The 18,466-nt window shown below is 32.1% G+C and overlaps 1 protein-coding gene across 5 annotated transcripts in view; it reads right to left on the reverse strand.

The window, feature by feature from the left end:
* Nucleotides 1-16,609, reverse strand: part of LOC129907897 (uncharacterized) — a 34,073-nt gene extending 17,464 nt beyond the window's left edge. For 2 of the 5 annotated variants that reach the window (XM_055984389.1, XM_055984384.1), the window contains exons 1-7: nt 16,421-16,609; nt 15,618-15,889; nt 6,416-6,541; nt 6,175-6,354; nt 5,824-6,111; nt 1,404-2,493; nt 128-503 (exon numbers count right to left, since the gene is read on the reverse strand). In XM_055984389.1, the coding sequence (XP_055840364.1) occupies nt 128-503; nt 1,404-2,493; nt 5,824-6,111; nt 6,175-6,354; nt 6,416-6,541; nt 15,618-15,794 (2,237 nt within the window). In that variant the 5' untranslated portion in view covers nt 15,795-15,889; nt 16,421-16,609. Of the gene's footprint in view, nt 1-127; nt 504-1,403; nt 2,494-5,823; nt 6,112-6,174; nt 6,355-6,415; nt 6,542-15,617; nt 15,890-16,244; nt 16,328-16,361 lie in introns of those variants that run through there. The other 3 variants (XM_055984385.1, XM_055984386.1, XM_055984390.1) reach the window with 3 other exon arrangements.
* Between the last annotated feature and the right edge of the window lie 1,857 nt (nt 16,610-18,466).

An 18,466-nucleotide genomic window follows, 5' to 3' on the forward strand; every position in this document is an offset into this window, starting at 1 on the left:
TTGTTCTGTTTTCTCTACTTTATATGCAAGATTAACATCCCAAAATTAATACTACATTTTCCTATAAAAGGAACTTTCATACTTAAAATTAACTTAAAGAAACCAAAATTTAAAATAAAACACTTACCCGTCCATTTTTCCAGATTTGCTCCGCTTTGCATTAGGTTCTCCTGCGTCATCGGTTGAAGGCCGCTTATTCTCGCCAATTGGTTTACCATTCGATATAACTTCTTTGTGTTCAGCTTCCGCTTGGATATCGGCCTCGACGATGGAGACGTTCGTTTTAGGCTCATCCTTCACTTCATTATTGACGGCATCAATTTTGTTGTTATTGTTGTTGTTGGTATGAGTGCTGCACGTTGCTATTTCTGAAGATTTTTCTAATTTATTAATCGATTGTACAATTAACGCTGGTGTAGAGGTAGAAGACTGATGTGCTTTACTTGTTATTCTTTGAAATTGTCTTAAGTCAACATCCTTTACAGAATGAATCGCTTCTAAATCTATAAACAATTATTTATCGTTTTTGTTGTTATAACAAAAAAAAAATAGGTTTTTTTTTAAGAGTGAGGAGTTTTTTTTGAGAGAGTAAGTGGCGTCCGAAGCGATTTTTAAATTAAAACAAAAAAGTGCCTGAATAATGTAAAAATCGCAAACATACCTTTTTTTACCGGCAAAAATATTTTTATAAAATGTTTGTGGTTTGAAAAAATTGTTTTATTTATTTTTTCTGTTTACTATTTCTTAACAACTAGTCTTTAATATATTTTTTTTGTTTGGTTACAAACTGTTTTATACAATTTTTACATCAAGAAAGAAAATAATAGGATTTTTTTTGTATATTTTCTCCCACGGAGCAGAGCACATTATGACAAATGAAACACAGAGAGATTAAACGGCTTTAAGAGGAAAAGGAAGATTTTTTCAATAAAAAAAAAGAAAAACTAAGGAAGACAAAATAAACCCAACAAATAATGTGGCGTTGCATACACTCAAGAATAAAAACAACAAATCCAGTTTTTATATTTTATTTTTTTCATCTCTTTATCAATCAGATAATTTGTTTATATTAAAAAGAGCTTTCTTCCCTTTACCTTAAAAGCATAGAATTAAAATGGCACTTCCAATGCAGCCAGCACCATTAAAGTTTATTTATTTTAATCGAAGATTTCCATGTTAAATAATAACTGTAACTAATATTCAAGTAACACCAAATTCATTGCCTAATACAACTAGGGACCAGGGAAATCTCAATGCTGTCTCGGAAATTGACGCCGATAATGGTCTTAATAGAACCCTCATAAGCAAAATGTGCACTACTTCGGGGATAATTTTACGGAAACTCTCTTTTCGAAACGTTATTGTAGAAATACTAACTGTAAATTTTATAGAATCATTCTTACTTTGATCTAAAGTTTTAGCAGTAGCGTTGGTAATAATTGGATCAATTTCTATTGGATCTTTTTCAATATTCGTGGGTTTCACCTCTGGTGCTAATACTTTGTCCTCTGGTTCAACTATTGTTGGTATTTCCTCCTCCATTGACGGTGGTGGTGGTGGCATAATAGCCTTTTCTTCTTCTGCAGGCGTATCATTTTTAAGTGAAGTAAGCCTAGCTCGTTTATCTGGGTGAATGATCCTGAAATCTACATCTTTTGTTGCATTTGGCGAGGGAGTTCGTGGTTTATGCTTGCGCCCTGCGTAAGTTTTTAAGACTTTTACCGAAGAAGAAGATTTTGATTTCGAATCTTTGAATTTAGTCGGTGAAATTGTGGGCGAGTTAGTCTTTTTCTTAATCGAATCATTTTGTGTCTCTGATTCTTCATCTATTTTTGGACATGAAGATGAAAATTTTGAATCATTATTTCTACTACTGCCTTTTCTTCGATCGAAGGAACTACTTTTATTACGTCTATCTTTATCTCGAGAGCTGCTCCCGCTGCGATTCGACGATCGTGTAGATGATGATCTGACTCGAGTTGGTGATTTACTTTCACTTCGTGATCTACTTCCTCCTCTTTTATTGCGATTTGATACATTTGTAGATTTCGACCTCCCTGCGCTGCCACCGTCCGAATGTTCTTCTTCGCTGCGAGATTTTGATGAACGATCTCTAACGGATCTATCCCTCGGGGATCTATCATGATTTGGGCGATTATGATTTGAACGATCAGTTTCACGGCGTTTTGTCGTGCGGGAATCAAATGCCTTAGAATTTCTGTAAGAGCTTGAACCTTGAGTTCCACTGTTAATATTTTGATTAGAGGCTTGCTGATCCGAAGTTTGTGTAACTGATGCTGGAAAATTTGCATTCAATTTTGGTTTGATTTCTTTTTCTTGTGAAGACGGCTGCTGCTGCTGTTGCTGTTGTTGTTGGCGAGCAAGACGAGGATCACGATGCCGGATGGTATTCAGCATGATGGGATTAACTGGATGGACTTTTGGTTTCTGTTGATGAATAAGTTGTGGTGGGGCAACTCCAGGTGGAAAAATCTGTAAAGTAAATATAAATTAATTAAATATAATTTATAATTATAATAAAAAAATATTTAAAAAAAAAATAAGTACAATATACATAAGTCACTAAGCCCTTATTAGAAAATGAAAATATGTATATCTTGAAGCAATAGTCCCCCCACTATTTGTTTGAAGAAGTGTTTTCACCGGAATACTGCAAGTTGTAACAGAGAGCATTTGTGGCATTCTGAACAAAGATATCAATAGACACGAGAAATTGGTACGGAAGGTTTTTAAGATATTGGCCCTTATTGCGAATGTCGTTTGTCTATCGATAGACGACTTTTGTTGATCATCGAAAATGACTTTTGGTAATGTGAATCTCTTTCGATTTACGAATTTTGTCGGAAATCGATCATCGAAATTGAAAGTTGGTGGTGCGAAATTCTCTTGTGAACTAAATTTTTTGTTTTATGGTTCGATGTTTCGTTTATAATTTTTTGTTTTATGGTTCGATGTTTCGTTTATAATTTTCTATAGACTCGAATCAAGTCCAAATACCAAAATAGATATTTATCGATTCAATCGACTTTTATCGCATCGAAAGTTGAACGACACTCGCACTAAAGGACATTGACCGCTATAACCGGCCCCTTACGAAAACTTGCGACAGGCATGATATGGTATCGGACAAAATAAGGTGTAGAAGTTTTAATTTGTTTGTTGTCCCTACATATTTTAACGGTATGAGTAGGGTCCAATATTGAAACCCCTGTTTATCCAGTGACACAAAAAAACTACTAAAAATAACGACAAAAAACATGTGTACGACTTTTTTTTTAAAACAAGTTTTGAATGTTTTTTGGAAACAATAATGTTAATCTTCTAACAAGATGCACTGTGATACAAATATTGAACGCGAGTGAAACCAATTTCAATCGTCATTTTTTTTATTGAATTTAAAATTAAATCCATAATAAGACACATATAGGTTTTTTTATATCTTCTTACATTTACAAGATTTCAAAATGTTAGCACTTGTTTTCTGTTCGAAAAACAAACCTTCATATCATTTATATGACGGGTGCAACAAACTACCAGTGGAGATTGGTAATGATAATGAATAATACTAAACAAAGGGACAATAAATACTTGAATTCTGTGAACAAGTAATTCAAAACCTAAAACTGTCATTAATTTTTTTTGCATGGGGGTAAGCCTTGTCGAAGAGGAGCGGCTTACGGTGAAGCCTTCTACGTAGCTAGAGCTATGCCATCATGTAACTCCATATTGCGATTGACACTAGACATTTCTCCAGCCTTATGGACGTCATAACGTTGTGTTTATTCTGACCACTACCTGGTAGTAGCCAATGTACGCGGATATCTAGACCATCGCCACCACAAGAAAATACAGTGAGGAAGTTCAACGTCGGACCACTACAATCGAAGGAGATTGCCATGTCTTTTTCAGTATCGAAAAAGCTCTTTCAAGAACCAGTGGCAACATTGCCAAGATGCCATCAGAATGCTGCCTCTGAAGCGCTGGGTTCCACAAGGCCACCCCAATGAAACCCTTATTTTTATGATAAATGCCAACAAGTACATGCAGCGCAATAGAAGACCAGAGCTGCCAATGAGCTTTAAAAACAAAAAAGGAACGGAGGACCAGCCAAAACGAAAGAGGAGCGATCGAGGTAATAGAAGATTGCTATATATCATGAAAATAAGAAATTCCATGGTAAATATAATTAATTTGTTTTTTATTTTTGATCTTCATAGTATGTATAACATTTGTATGCAGTTCAAAAAAATGCATAAATTTTCCATTGTGATGCAATGGTACCATTTCTTTCTCACTAAAAAAAACACCCTTCAACCCAAAATATTTTGATGGACACATTTTATTATTTTTTTCGATGGTATATGAAACGTCCATACAAAATTTCACAAGCCTACCACTTATTTTCAAAGAATAATTGGTAATATTCTGACTGTTGCCCTTTACTGGTTGAACAGAATGAAAATTCGCTTGTGGCAAAGAAAAACGCCGTGGTACAAGATGTCAAATAAAATCGCTCAAAATCTAGAAAAGATAAACAGAATATGTGGCGCACTAAAATGTCAAGCTCGTTGAAAAAAAAAATTATTTGAACTGAGCAACCACATTAGAAACGTCAAAAGTCATTGCGCTTGTCTGGTTGAACAGAATGAAAATTCGCTTGTAGCAAAGAAAAACGTCGTGGTACAAGATGTCAAATAAATTCGCTCAAAATGTAGAAAAGATGAACAGAATTATGTGGCGTACAAAAATGTCATTTGCCTTGAAAAAAAAATAATTTTAACTGAGTAACCCTTACGGATGGAATACAAGGTGGTCCAGTATCTCAAAATATCTCTCATATAGACTACTACCAACGATGTTAATTTCATGCTTTTATCACAAAGCGCACAGTTGAGCTTTTTTTTAATGCTAAGCCGCCCACTATATAAAGTCACCTCTAGTTTTAGCATCCCTGCCAAGCTCGTCCGCCTGTGCGAGACGACGATGAAGAATGCACGCTGCTTCTTCGCCGATACATTTGATGTGAAACAAGCTTTTTGACAAGGCGAAGCGCTGTCATGCGACTTCCTTAATATCATCCTTGAATGAATTTAGAGGTCAATGAGGGCAAAACCAAGTATATGCTGTCCTAAAAAAGGACACTCAACATCCACATATTGGACAAAACGTTACCCTGGAGCCATAACTTCGCGGTAGTAAAAGACTTCGTCCATCTATAAATACAGATGAATACACCTTAGATTGTTTTGAGAGAAAAGTTCAGCAATGCTCAGGGACGGAAAGTTTTCAACTACAACCCAGAAGGGGAACTCAACCAACTTGGCGTGCGAAACTGGAAGCCGCTGGAGAGGCTTCTTGATTGATTAAGTAAGTACATATTTTATGTAATAAATTGTAGCTAATAAATTAATGTCGATATCTTCTTTTGAGTAATTGACCTTTATCGATAATAACCAGTTTGGTAGCATCCCGTCCTTTAAACTCTCCAAGAATAATTTTTAGGTTAATTATTTGCCTTTATTTTATACATAAACTATACGAAACAATTTGTTTACTTATTTATATTGCTAATCGTTATAACTACCCTCTAAAGAAGAATATTATGTACATTTATTTAACTTAGTGGCTGTAGGCAACAACCTTTCTTGAATAATTTTTTCGATCTTTTCAAAAACACGCATATTGTTATAGCTTAGAGAGTCAAAATAAATCAATACAAATTGTTAAATAAAAAGATCTGATGGGAACAATAATTGAGCTTGACTTGAAAAAATCATACATTATATTAAAAATATTCATTACCTGTTGCATATTCATCATATTTGGGGGTGGCTGCCTAGGTCCATTATTACGGAATTTTTGATACGTATTTATTCCAATATAGTTTGGTTTTTGCATTGCTCCAATTGATGGATGACGAACCTGTGGAGGATGTTCTGGTGCAATTTTCACACTCTCTGTTTGTTTACACAACTGTTTTTCTTGCTCTTGCAACAACTTTTTAGTTGCTTCCAACTCCAACTCAAGTTTGCGCTTTTCTAACTCTAAAAGTTCGCGTGTTTTTACTCGAAGTGTTGCCTCCATTTCATTCTAAAAAAAATATTTAGATTTTATTGATTGATCAAAATTTTGTATGTTCAATGGCTACTGTACCTTCTTGAGAAAATTGGGATTGACATGAATTGAGGGTGATTTTATTACTTTAGCTGTTATAGGCCAATTTCTGTCCATGCAGTTAACCTTAACATCAAGAGTGTATAGCTTTTGTGCAGTGAACACTTCATTCCATGTCTGACGCAACGTATACATTCTTTCGCGTATTTTTTCGCTAACCTACCGATGAAAAGTAAAATTTAATATATTATACTTTTTTATTGTAATTTATTTTTTATACCTGTTCAAATACTCCACAAAAGATATTAACAATACATTGACTGAATAGTGGAATATATGTATTTTTTACGTTTTTAACGATTGAATCAATTAAATAGAGAATGGGAAGCTTTATATCCGGGTGTACCTAGAAATATATAAATAAGTAAACATTTTATTGACATCGATACTATTTGTGAATGAAAACAATAATTCGTATTAAAAAAATAGACTATGTCAATCAAGAGATTCAATATTATTTTCAATTAAAATTGCTAAGACTTACATATTCCAAGCTAAAAATAAATTAAATAATATTAAATAAAAAGTTTCTTAAATATTATAAGTTGACTAGGATAGTCAGTCATAATTGTCTAGATCTTACTCTCAATACATTCAGAATTAATATGACATAAATTTTTCTGAAACTAACATTTCAATGATAAATTTTTTCTGTGTATGTTGATGTTGGATATTGACTAATTCTCTTTTATTATAAACATCCATAACATTTGTCTGCAAAATGTATCTTTTTTCCTCTTTTCCTTCTTTGTGTTTCTGAGAACCCATAGAGATAGTTTTTTCGTGTGTCCGACCCAAAATAAAGGTGTGCATTGAAATCGAAAGTGTAGAAAATATTCATACTTTAAGTGTTAATTACTGCGTTTGTTTGGAAAGTAAAGTGGAATTAAAAATTTATTTTTGATGGATTGTCTAATTGATTGTCTAAATTTTTATTGAAAAAAAGTTATTGGCCTGGTTTTGGGAGGGCAAAAAGTACGGAAGCCATATTTGGCTTCGTATACATTAAGGGGTTGTAAATCTACACAAAAATTTTAGGGGGAGGGGGGCTCACCTTTAATATTTTTCAATCATTTTATTACTTTTTGGTTTTTGTAAGATGTGGGAGTGGGTGAAAATGTTGGAGCAAGACTTACTTCGACAGTAGAAAGAATGTGAACCAGAAAAAATTTATGTAACGGACCGAAACAAATTGCTTTTCTCGGTTCCATGTCTTAAAATGAGCCAAATTTGAATTATTTTACTTTATTTTGTTTTTAAATCATAAATATTTATCTTTTGATATTTTTAATTGTATTCTTTACAAAATCTGAATAAATTAAATTAGTAAAATTTCTCAACCCTTAATGCATACGAAGCCAAATTTGGCTTATAAACAAAGTTTTTAAACAAATTAATTTAGACAAATTTTTTTAATGAAAACCGTTTTGAAACAAACCAAACAACTCATGCAAATCATTTTTAAATTTTTTCGTCCGCTAATATTAATTCATGCAGTAGAGGGTTAAATGATTTTTGAAAAATGTAAATACTTTCTAGAAAAAAACTCTTTTAGATTCGGTTCACCTAGTATAAAAATAAAACTATTATTCGTATTGAGCTCAAATTTGGAGGACTTACAGTGCTGTGAAAAACATTCCGGATTTTTTTGTTATTTTCATCAAATGAAATTTTTTAACACAAAACTGGAACAAAATATTGTTTTAATATTTTTTCTAGATCGTTAATATATTAGTTAAGGAATTTGAACACAAAAAAATGTTCTTTAATACATTAAAAAATTTTAAAAATTGAAAAATGAAGGAAAGTCAGAATTTCGCCTGTGCAAAACTAACCGGATTTTTCAAGGATTTCGATTCTCGGTGTTGAGGTAACGGTTTTAAGGGTCATTTCTGTAAAATTTTTGTTTGTGGTGACAAACAAAGTTGTTAGCTTTGTGAATTGTACAAATTATTTAATGAAATAACGGAAAAAACGAATTATAGTCATTAAATTCGTTACTAAGTCGTAGAACACATTCAAACCGAAATAAAACAAAATGTTATCCCTTTGGGTTATTGTAAATTGCAACGTCAAGTGAGTATGATATCGTCAAAAAGTAGAAAAGAGAAAAATCAGTTGAAGCAGATCACTTTCGTGGATACCATAACAAAATATCCCTAAAAAGTGATAGGCGAATAATGAGTTCTGTGATAAAAGATCCGTTTGCGACTTCTTAAACGATTTGTGAGGAGCTTAATCTGCCTTAAACATAAAGTACAGTAAGGCAGGCTTTGGGAGATTTGGTCTTAATCTCTTTCCATTCGGAAAAAAGTCATTCCTTATTACTAAGCATTGTCTAAAAAGGTAGGCAAAGAAAGGATTTTAAGAAACACTTTAAATTTTAAAATGAAAATACTTCATCATGGTTGTATTTACAAAAAATCATCTGAATTGCTCGATAACAAAACGGAAAAATATATTTTTCAGTGATAAAAGCAATTTTAACTTGTTATAGCCGATTGTTAAATGGCAGCCAGGCGCTCAAACATGGACATGTTTAAAACCAAAACAATATGCTCCCTACCGTGAAGCACAGAAGAGGATCATTGATAGTTTGGGGTTTTTCTAGCTGCACGCTCTACCCCGTTACACCAAATCAACGGAATTATGGATCATTTCCAGAATGGAAAGATGTTGGAGTTGATTATGGCTCCATAAAAGGAGAAAGAAATGCCTTTACATTAGCTGTTCCTGTAAGTTATGTAGCCAAAAATTCTTAAAGGATCGTAAAACAGTAGTTCCGGGAAGACAATACTCCTGGCTTGGAATAGCCGTAACAATTATCCGACTTAAACCCGATTGAAAATTTGTGGGCCATCTTTAAGTGACGGGTAGAGAAGGAAAAGCACACCTCAGCAACTAACGTACTTGGAGCTTTGAAAAATGACTAGGAGCATATTTCTAGTTCTATTTTATTTAATTTGGCCGAGTCCAAGCCTCGTTTGTGCCGAGCAGTTTTCGAAAACAAAGGTTTCTGAAAAAAATATTAACTTTGAACATAAACATTAAAAAATCCGGTTAGTTATTCACAGCCGAAATTCTGGCTTTACTTCATTTTTCAATTTTTAATTTTTTTGTATGTGTTAAAGATCATTATTTTCTGTTGAAATTGCTTAACTGATATATGAACGACCTATAAAAAATACTAAAACAATAATTTGTTTCAGTTTTGTTGTATAAAATTTTATTTGATGATAATGACAAAAAAATCCGGAATGTTTTTAGCAGCACTGTATTTCTCATAATGTGCTGAGAATCCGTAGTCAAAAAACTCTAGCAAGTCAAGATTTTGAGATAGAGGTACGCGTTAGAGAATCACAAAATCAAGTTCTTGTTTAGAAAATCTACAAAATCAGCATACTAAAATCTATTAGAAACGTATACTTTTGTTCTTGGAAGAAAGCAATATGAATTTTTAATGATCAGTTTCTTTATGGTAAGGTTTTGTCAAACCTACTTAACTTACTTACATTTAGATACCTCGGAAGAAAAGAGATATTGAGAAGATGTAAACTGAATTTGAAAGAAGAAAATAAGTTCTTTTAAATGTCTGTTTAAATGGAAATGTCTTCTCTTCACAGTTGCAGTTATTGGTATGCAAAAAGGCGAGTTAAAGCCGTTTTCTCATTTTCAGAGTATTTTGTTGATATCGATCTCGAAAAAAGCAATAAAATGTGATTAAAGTCCTTGGCTCTTATTAATAGTCTCGAATTTAGAAAAACTCGATTTTAACAACAACAAAAAATTAACGGTAATAAAACATACATCTAACTTCTAAGCATAGAATTGGCTTAAAATCATAGCACTTTTTAAGTTTCGAAATGAGATGTATGTTTTATTTTTTGTTTAAATAGAGCTTTCGCTAAATTCGGGTCTATTATAGCTCGTTTCAAATCAAAAGTCCTGACTCTGAGTTGATTTTTTCCCTTCCAATAAAATTGAGAACAAATAAACAAAAAACTTAATTTTATTGGCTCATTGCGACAAATAACAACAAATCATGCTTGTTTGAATGAAAGAAATGGTAGAGAAAAAAATAAACAAACGAAAAATCAGAATTTGTTTATTAATGATTTCTATGGTGGACTCCAAAATAATTGAAAAATAAAAATAAGATATTTACTACCCAGTTATACAAATGAAAAGATGTGAATAGAATTTTAAGTTATGAATTGCTATCATATAAACTGGACATTTCTGGTCCATCTTCACCTAGTCTATAACAATATCTTCGGCAAAGTTATCCCAACTGCCTTCAAATGATAAATAATAATTAAATAATTATATGTTTTTTTGTATTGCCCGCGGATATGGAGTGATGCAAGCCCGGGAGACTTGCCTCCGCTTTCTGAGGCTTGCCCAGTAAATCTCACAGACGGATCAATTAATTAAAATAGGGATATCAAGAACTGTTCTTCATTATTTTACCGTAATTTTAGAAAAAGTTCAGCTGCCTCGTAAATGCTTCCTTCCAGTAAGCGAATGAGTTTTTTTTTTATTTTTGCTCAATTTTCCAGGGGACTTTTGATTTGAAACGACCTACACTCAGTCACAAAAGTAAGTATACACCCCTAACTTTGTTTAACCAAGACCTCAAAAAAAAGAATCTAACACATTTTCGAAAAAAATTTAAATGTGGTTTTATTTCATTAATCATTGCCTACATATTTACAAAAAAAAAAATTGTCAAATAATCAATACTAAATGAAAAAGTGACAAAAATTAAGCACAGTACAAAATTTCGCATTACAAAAGTAAGTATACAGAGAAGAAAAAACTATGAAAATCGATGTTAAAAGTATAAATATCTAAATTTTTTTGGGAATTAATATATTTTAGGCTACCCCCTAGACTTGACGAGGTCAAACTCACTTGAAGGCATTGATTTTACTAGATTTTTTGCAACATTTGGGCCGAATCTTATTCACTCTTCCTATAAGACTCGTTTCAGCTAATCCTTTGAATGCTTCCTTACTTTTCTCACCAAATGGTCCAACAGATGCTAAATAGTATCCAAATCGAGCGACTGGGGGACGTTTGGATCTGGTTTTGAAAGTTTTTGATCAAAAATTCACTCAAAAATACCGAGTTTTGCTTAGGGCCGTTACCTTTATTGTAGATAATCAATCCATCTTAGCTTATTATTCGACACTCTGGTGCAGGTTTGTCTATAAAATATCTAAAAAACAATACCCATCCATTGTTTCCTCAAGGAGCCCAAATAACCCACACCAAAAGCTAAGCAAAAACCCATATACCATAAACGAATCACTGCCGTTTTTACCAGTACCTTCCTTTCTTTTCGGATCTACTTCTTTTATCGGTTTTCTAGAAATATTGTCACATCCATAACTCATATACACGTAAGACAAAGTGTACTGCTCAGATGGACCTGGTAAAATTTGGAGAAAGATACAAAAGTAACAAAATCCCATCAAAAAGCTGGTACTGGTAAAAACGGCAGTGATTCGTTTATGGTATATGGGTTTTTGCTTAGCTTTTGGTGTGGGTTATTTGGGCTCCTTGAGGAAACAATGGATGGGTATTGTTTTTTAGATATTTCATAGACAAACCTGCACCAGAGTGTCGAATAATAAGCTAAGATGGATTGATTATCTACAATAAAGGTAACGGCCCTAAGCAAAACTCGGTATTTTTGAGTGAATTTTTGATCAAAAACTTTCAAAACCAGATCCAAACGTCCCCCAGTCGCTCGATTTGGATACTATTTAGCATCTGTTGGACCATTTGGTGAGAAAAGTAAGGAAGCATTCAAAGGATTAGCTGAAACGAGTCTTATAGGAAGAGTGAATAAGATTCGGCCCAAATGTTGCAAAAAATCTAGTAAAATCAATGCCTTCAAGTGAGTTTGACCTCGTCAAGTCTAGGGGGTAGCCTAAAATATATTAATTCCCAAAAAAATTTAGATATTTATACTTTTAACATCGATTTTCATAGTTTTTTCTTCTCTGTATACTTACTTTTGTAATGCGAAATTTTGTACTGTGCTTAATTTTTGTCACTTTTTCATTTAGTATTGATTATTTGACAATTTTTTTTTTGTAAATATGTAGGCAATGATTAATGAAATAAAACCACATTTAAATTTTTTTCGAAAATGTGTTAGATTCTTTTTTTTGAGGTCTTGGTTAAACAAAGTTAAGGGTGTATACTTACTTTTGTGACTGAGTGTATACTAAGGGTCCTTGATTTCATATTTTTGCATAGAAACCATTGTGTGAAAACACCTTTAAATTTTTATTTTCTGTATTATTGTTTCGCGTTTGTTTTGTTTTTTTTTTTTTTACATTTACAGTCATCTTTATTTTACTTCCATCAATTTTCTTTTAGAACTTTTCAGAACGAGAGAAAAGATATGTGGTAGGGGTTGTGTACAAAAAAAAACCATTAGTAATTGAAGACAAAATTATGAAGTTGTTAATTTTTCTTTTTGTTGAATATAAAAATAATAGAAAAAAATAAGAACCTAATTTTGTATAGGCCTAATCTTTAAGATAAATTATTCGTATCGTTTAGATACTTAACTTCCATTATTTTTTTTTGCACATAAGTGAAGTCAAGTGGCGGTGAAAACCTCAAAACGCGATTTGTCAAGACGAAATAGTCTGTAAGTTCTGGAAAAAGATAAGAGAAATCGGGTCTAAATGATTTCCAGTGGTGGCCAAACGTCTAATCAAGGGAAAGGAAGACACACAAAACTGCGATAATAATTACCGCTTTTGTCACACACCATGAAGATCGTTGAACGGATGGCCGAATGCGAAAGATAATACGGCTGTATTATGACCAGTGTTGGTATCTTTTGGGTGAATCAAGCACAGATTCTTATGGAGAGTTTAACACTTTCGAACCCAAGCTATGAAAATCAAGAAATCAAGATAACGGTTTATAATAGGTACTATTAATAAGCTCTAAATAAGTATTTTTTTAATCATAATACATACTGAGATCTGTTTTTTTTTTTTTTAATTTTAATTTTATTTTAAATGATTTTAAAATTTTGTTATATTTAATTCAACATTAAATGTGTCCTTAAAACTTTTGAAATTAAGTGTATTCTTTCCTCTTTCATATGTTGTTCATTTTTCGAGAAAAAAAAAACTTTTTCTGATGTAGAAAATCTTTCATTTCCAACCACTGTTTTCTTGTTTTCCGTACAAAGTAAAGTAAAATTTTGAATACAAAAATCAGAGGATGTGGAAATATGGGACAATCACGGGACAAATTACAAAATACGGAACACTTATACGTCCCGGGTTTCTTAATTAAAAGCCCGGGACAAGCTATAGAATGACGGTACAGTCCCGGGTAAACCGGCAACCGGGACGGATGGTCACGACATGGTGGCCAAAAAACTCCGATATCTTATTGCAGTTCTTCACCCAGCATGATTGTCTTCGATAATAGATAAGAAATGAAAAAATATGTAATTTCTGATGTGTGTATTCGAATGCACACACCTATTGATAGCGAAGAGATTTTTATGAAAAATAGCCAGCTGCAATAAAAACACTTTTAAAGAAAACTGCGAAGAATGAGTTCGTGAAATTTCCGTTTTGCAAATATTTTGGTAGAGGTTTATAAAAAAGATTGTCATACATCATAAAAATATAACTTAAATAAAATTTTTTTGTTTTATTTCAATAATACTGCCCATAATTTTGTAAAGGCAATAAATACAAAATTTTCGATTTTGATTTGTTTCCATATTTGGAGTAAGGGCATTATCTCTTATTTATTCTCATTTATTTTTTTAGCCTAGGCCTTCAAATAAGCCACTAAATTCCAAATATTTTTTGATTTTTTTAATTTTTAGGAATTAGGAAAAATGTAGTTAGACCCTTTAGGATAATACGAGCAGAATATACAGGTTGTCCCAGAAGTAGTGGATCAAACGGAATATGCTGAAAAGCCAACTTAAGGGCTTTCAAAATTTGGTAACTTGTTTATCCGAAATCCTTATGGTTTTCGATCAAATGCTGTTTTTGTGAAATTTCGAAAAACCCTCCTTTGCAACAGTATTTTGCTTCCTCCTCCCATATTATTGCCTAACAATAAGAAACAATTAATTGATCAAAATATTTTTTATTTCATACGCCATTTTGCTGCAAATTAATTAACAGTTCCAAGTTTGATAAAAACTCAATTAATAACTTTTATTTCAGAGCAACACGCCGAAAAAAATTTGTATGGTATTTTAAAAACTTGTCCCGATATTGAGGTTTTCAAAAAAGTATAAAAGTTTCCAAAGTTGATGTTAGATCGAAAAATATTAAAATTTGAATTCAACAAAACAGGGTTTTTCAGATCAAAAATCAAACATTACTTTTGGGACACCCTGTATAACTTTATGTACTGATATAAACAAGTTTTCAAAGTAGAAGAGAAACTACGGGCTGTTCAGTTTCGGTCCCAGCGGGGGAATACGTGTTTTTTTAACGTGAGTATAGAAAGGTTACTGATGATTTCAATAAATATGTACATACCTATTTCTTGCACAAATAAAAAAAAATTGTTTTTTGAGTCAATTAATGTTGTAGTGTCCTGTTGCTTCTAATTAGAGATTGAGAACTAAGGAAATTGTTAATGTAAATTAAAAAATATTTGATAAATTTTTAAGTAGTCATAGGTTACATCTGAATAATGAAAATAACTGCATATATATACCTGAAAAACAGCAAGCTGCAATAAAAACTCAATTTTTAGTCTAATTTGGCAAAAAAAAAAAGTGACACTTTTTAAGAAAACTGCGAAGAATGAGTTCGTAAAATTTCCTTTTTTTTTTGCTTATTTTGTTGGTAGAGGTTTATAAAAAAAAACTGCCATACATCATTAAATCCAATAACTTAAATAAATTTTTTTGTTTTATTTCAATAATATATTAACTCCTAAATACTGATTTAAACAAGTTTTCAAAGTATGTCCAGTTTCGGTCCCAGTGGGGAAATACGTGTTTTTTTTTTTGACGCGAGTATGAGAAGGTTAATGATGATTTCAATATATGTACTTATTTCCAGTACAAAGAAAAAAACTTTGTTTTTTGAGACACTTAGGTCCAATTTATTCACACTCCATTAAATTTAAAGTCGCCATTAAAAAAGGGAAATTTTAAAATTTGTATGCGAATTGACAGTTTTATAATTTTTAATGGAGCCTTTAAAAATAATGGAGAGTGAATAAATTGGGCCTTAGTATTGTAATGTCTTGTTCCCTACCTAATTAAAGAAGGAACTAAGGAAATTGTATATTAAAAAGAATTTAATAAATTTTCTTAGAATGCTGTTGTTTTGAAATAAGGTAGTCATAGGTACCTAAAAATTTAATTACATCTGAATAACAAAAATAACTTTTATATTTACCTTAGCAATATGTTGTTCGACCACCTTGACGATAACAGCAGCATATTCGATATTTTCTTCAGCCAGGATTGTGAGCATATTAATAAGCGGTTTGCTGTTCATATTCAAATCAGCTAAACTAGACAGATACTCCTCGGCGACTTTCTGCTCCTTTTGTTCTTTGATTTCGTTGTCCATTTTGTAGCTGCTTTACTTTTTTTTATTCTACGCTGTATATTTTATTTTTAAATCTTTTTTTAGTGGGCTGTTGATTGATTTTGGGTGTTCATTGCCTACAGTGATAATAAAAAAAAAATACATACGGAATAAGTAATTGATTTGAAGATTATTATGGATGTGTGAATAAGAGTGGAGAATAATAAAATGAATTAAATAAAATTGATGGAAGCACTAATATAATTATTATGTATTTTCTATTCTAGCTTATATAACAAATTTGTGTATTTTTTCAGCTCAAATGGCTTGAAATCCAAAGTTGGTATACTTAGGATGGACGCAAAGCAGTGTATTTTAAATATATATACATATATGTAAACGTTTCATAAAAATTTCTCTATTATATACACAAAAATATTAACACATCACCAAGAAATAAATCAAGTTTTATTTTTAGTACAAATCACGTACTTATATATGAAAATACAAGATTAACAATTAAAACAAGATAAAAGTTTAATTAAAGATATTTAAATCACGTTTTTCCTTTCTTGAAAAAAAAAAAAAATGAAAAACAAAAAAAATTACAAAATGTCCGCCAGGCAAGGTGCTGATGATGAATTTTTATTTTTTTTTTGTAAACTTGCCTTTTTTTTTTCTTTTATCGATTACTGACTTTTATTTCACTTATAAAGAAATTCTTTTTTCTATAATTCACAAAAGTGTACAGTACTTTACAATATTATTAAATATTATTAAGAAATTAAAAAAAATATATCCACGTAACAAAGGAAATGCGTGCTACTTCAGTGAATTTTTTCTTTTCTTTGAAAAATTTTAATACTAAACTATTGAAATTGAGCAGTGAACACTGGTTGGCTGGCTGAATTTAGGGGATATATTTTCGGAGTAAGAAAAAAGATGGCCGAACAGTTTTGAAAGCACTGTTTTTTTCGGATCAATATAATCGCGTTCAAAGTTTGAAATGTGAGATTGGCTGAGTTCAGCCATTGTTGTCAGTGTAAGGCTTCGCCTCCACAGGTGATGATTTTTGTCATGTTGACGTGTCTTAACAAGAAATGTCCTGTGGAGGACATTGAATAAGAAGTACAGGAAGGGGTGTTTATCCAAATAAGTGAAGCCGCTTTTTATTAGTGTGAGTTTTACAGATGCACATGTATTGGTAAAGGGTCGGAGTGCAGATACATATATTGTTCACTCAAGGGGCGCCAACAGAAATGTAACTGGTCTCATAAGAGACTTCCGTATAAATGCTATTTTTCATCATAATTTTGAACTGTTTTTTTCCCTAAACTAAAAACAGACTGAAAATTGTTTTAAAATCATCAAGAGTAGCTGAAACATTGGCGATCAATGATTGCATCGCCTTGTCATCACCAATAAAAGTGAATTCGCCCCTGGAAAACGAGCTCGAAATTTGACAGATTATATAAAATTTTTGACAGTTTATATAAATTTGTTTTTTTTTTTTAATTTTTTTGTGGTTCACTCGCCAACTCTATAGGTGTGATATACACCCCTTCCTGTACTTCTTATTCAATGGTGGAGGCTCGCCATTTCTTGTTATAATTCAATGTTAGACAATCGTGTCTTCGATTTTGTCTGAACACGATTGTCTAACATCAAGTTTGACAGATGTGTTTTTTTTTTTCTTTTGGAAGTGTAGTTTGTTCATTATTTTTTGTACGTGTTTGTATGTGATGTGTTTTTTTTTTTTTTCTTTTGGAAGTGTAGTTTGTTCATTATTTTTTGTCCTCTCATGAGCAAGGTTGTCTCCGTATAGATAATTCACGTTGTCCCAAGAGAACCCAGTCTGCTATGAAATGATGTGTTCCACCAAATCATTATCCGAAAGCTCGAAAAGTCTAGAAATGGTCTTCTTCATTTGAAGGAGAGCATATCTTAGAAACGGAATGGTGTTAGTTTCATTATGTAAATGTACGTTGGAAAATCTATTCGTTTGGTTTTCATAATTTATGCCCGCGCAGAGCCTAAGAATATTTCTCTCTAGCAGCTCCAATTCCAACGCTGCCGTAGAGGCGAGATGGAGAACCAGATGGGGAACGCGTAGGTCATGATTGGCCTGATCAAGGTTTTATAGAAGAGCAATTTGGATTTTTTATTCAAAGCTTTGTGTTGTAGGTATGGCCTTAGAGGATATAATATATGGAGTGCTTGTGCTGTTAGTTCCGTGGAGCTTTTATAGAGGGCTCTAGTTTCTTTAAGTTTTTCGATGAGTGCATGCCTCCATTTTATTTTCATTTGATGGCTGTCATCAACAAGCTTGTTTATTTACAGCTGTGAAACCGGACTCGCACTGAAAAACGAAGGCAGTGACCCCTATCCATGCATATGGCGTTACAATGTATTAGGTATAGGAACAAGCACTCCATATATTAGGTGTGTTTTTTATTACAACTGGTCTTAACTGGACAATATTAGAAAGTGAATTGAACATTTCTTCCTACTATTCTACTACTTTTGCTAATTATGACATTTATATAAACATGAACTTTGTATACAATAAAATACTTCCTTCTCTTACAATCTATCAAGAAGATCAGACGTTGGTGCTTTCTTTATCTCTGGTATAATAGGTAATTCCACGAAATATAAGCGAGATATTTCTATCAGGTTATGGGCCATCCGCAACCTATATTTATCAGAAATAA

This window comes from Episyrphus balteatus, chromosome 1 (genome assembly GCF_945859705.1).
Source record: "Episyrphus balteatus chromosome 1, idEpiBalt1.1, whole genome shotgun sequence".
NCBI classification, from domain to species: domain Eukaryota; kingdom Metazoa; phylum Arthropoda; class Insecta; order Diptera; family Syrphidae; genus Episyrphus; species Episyrphus balteatus.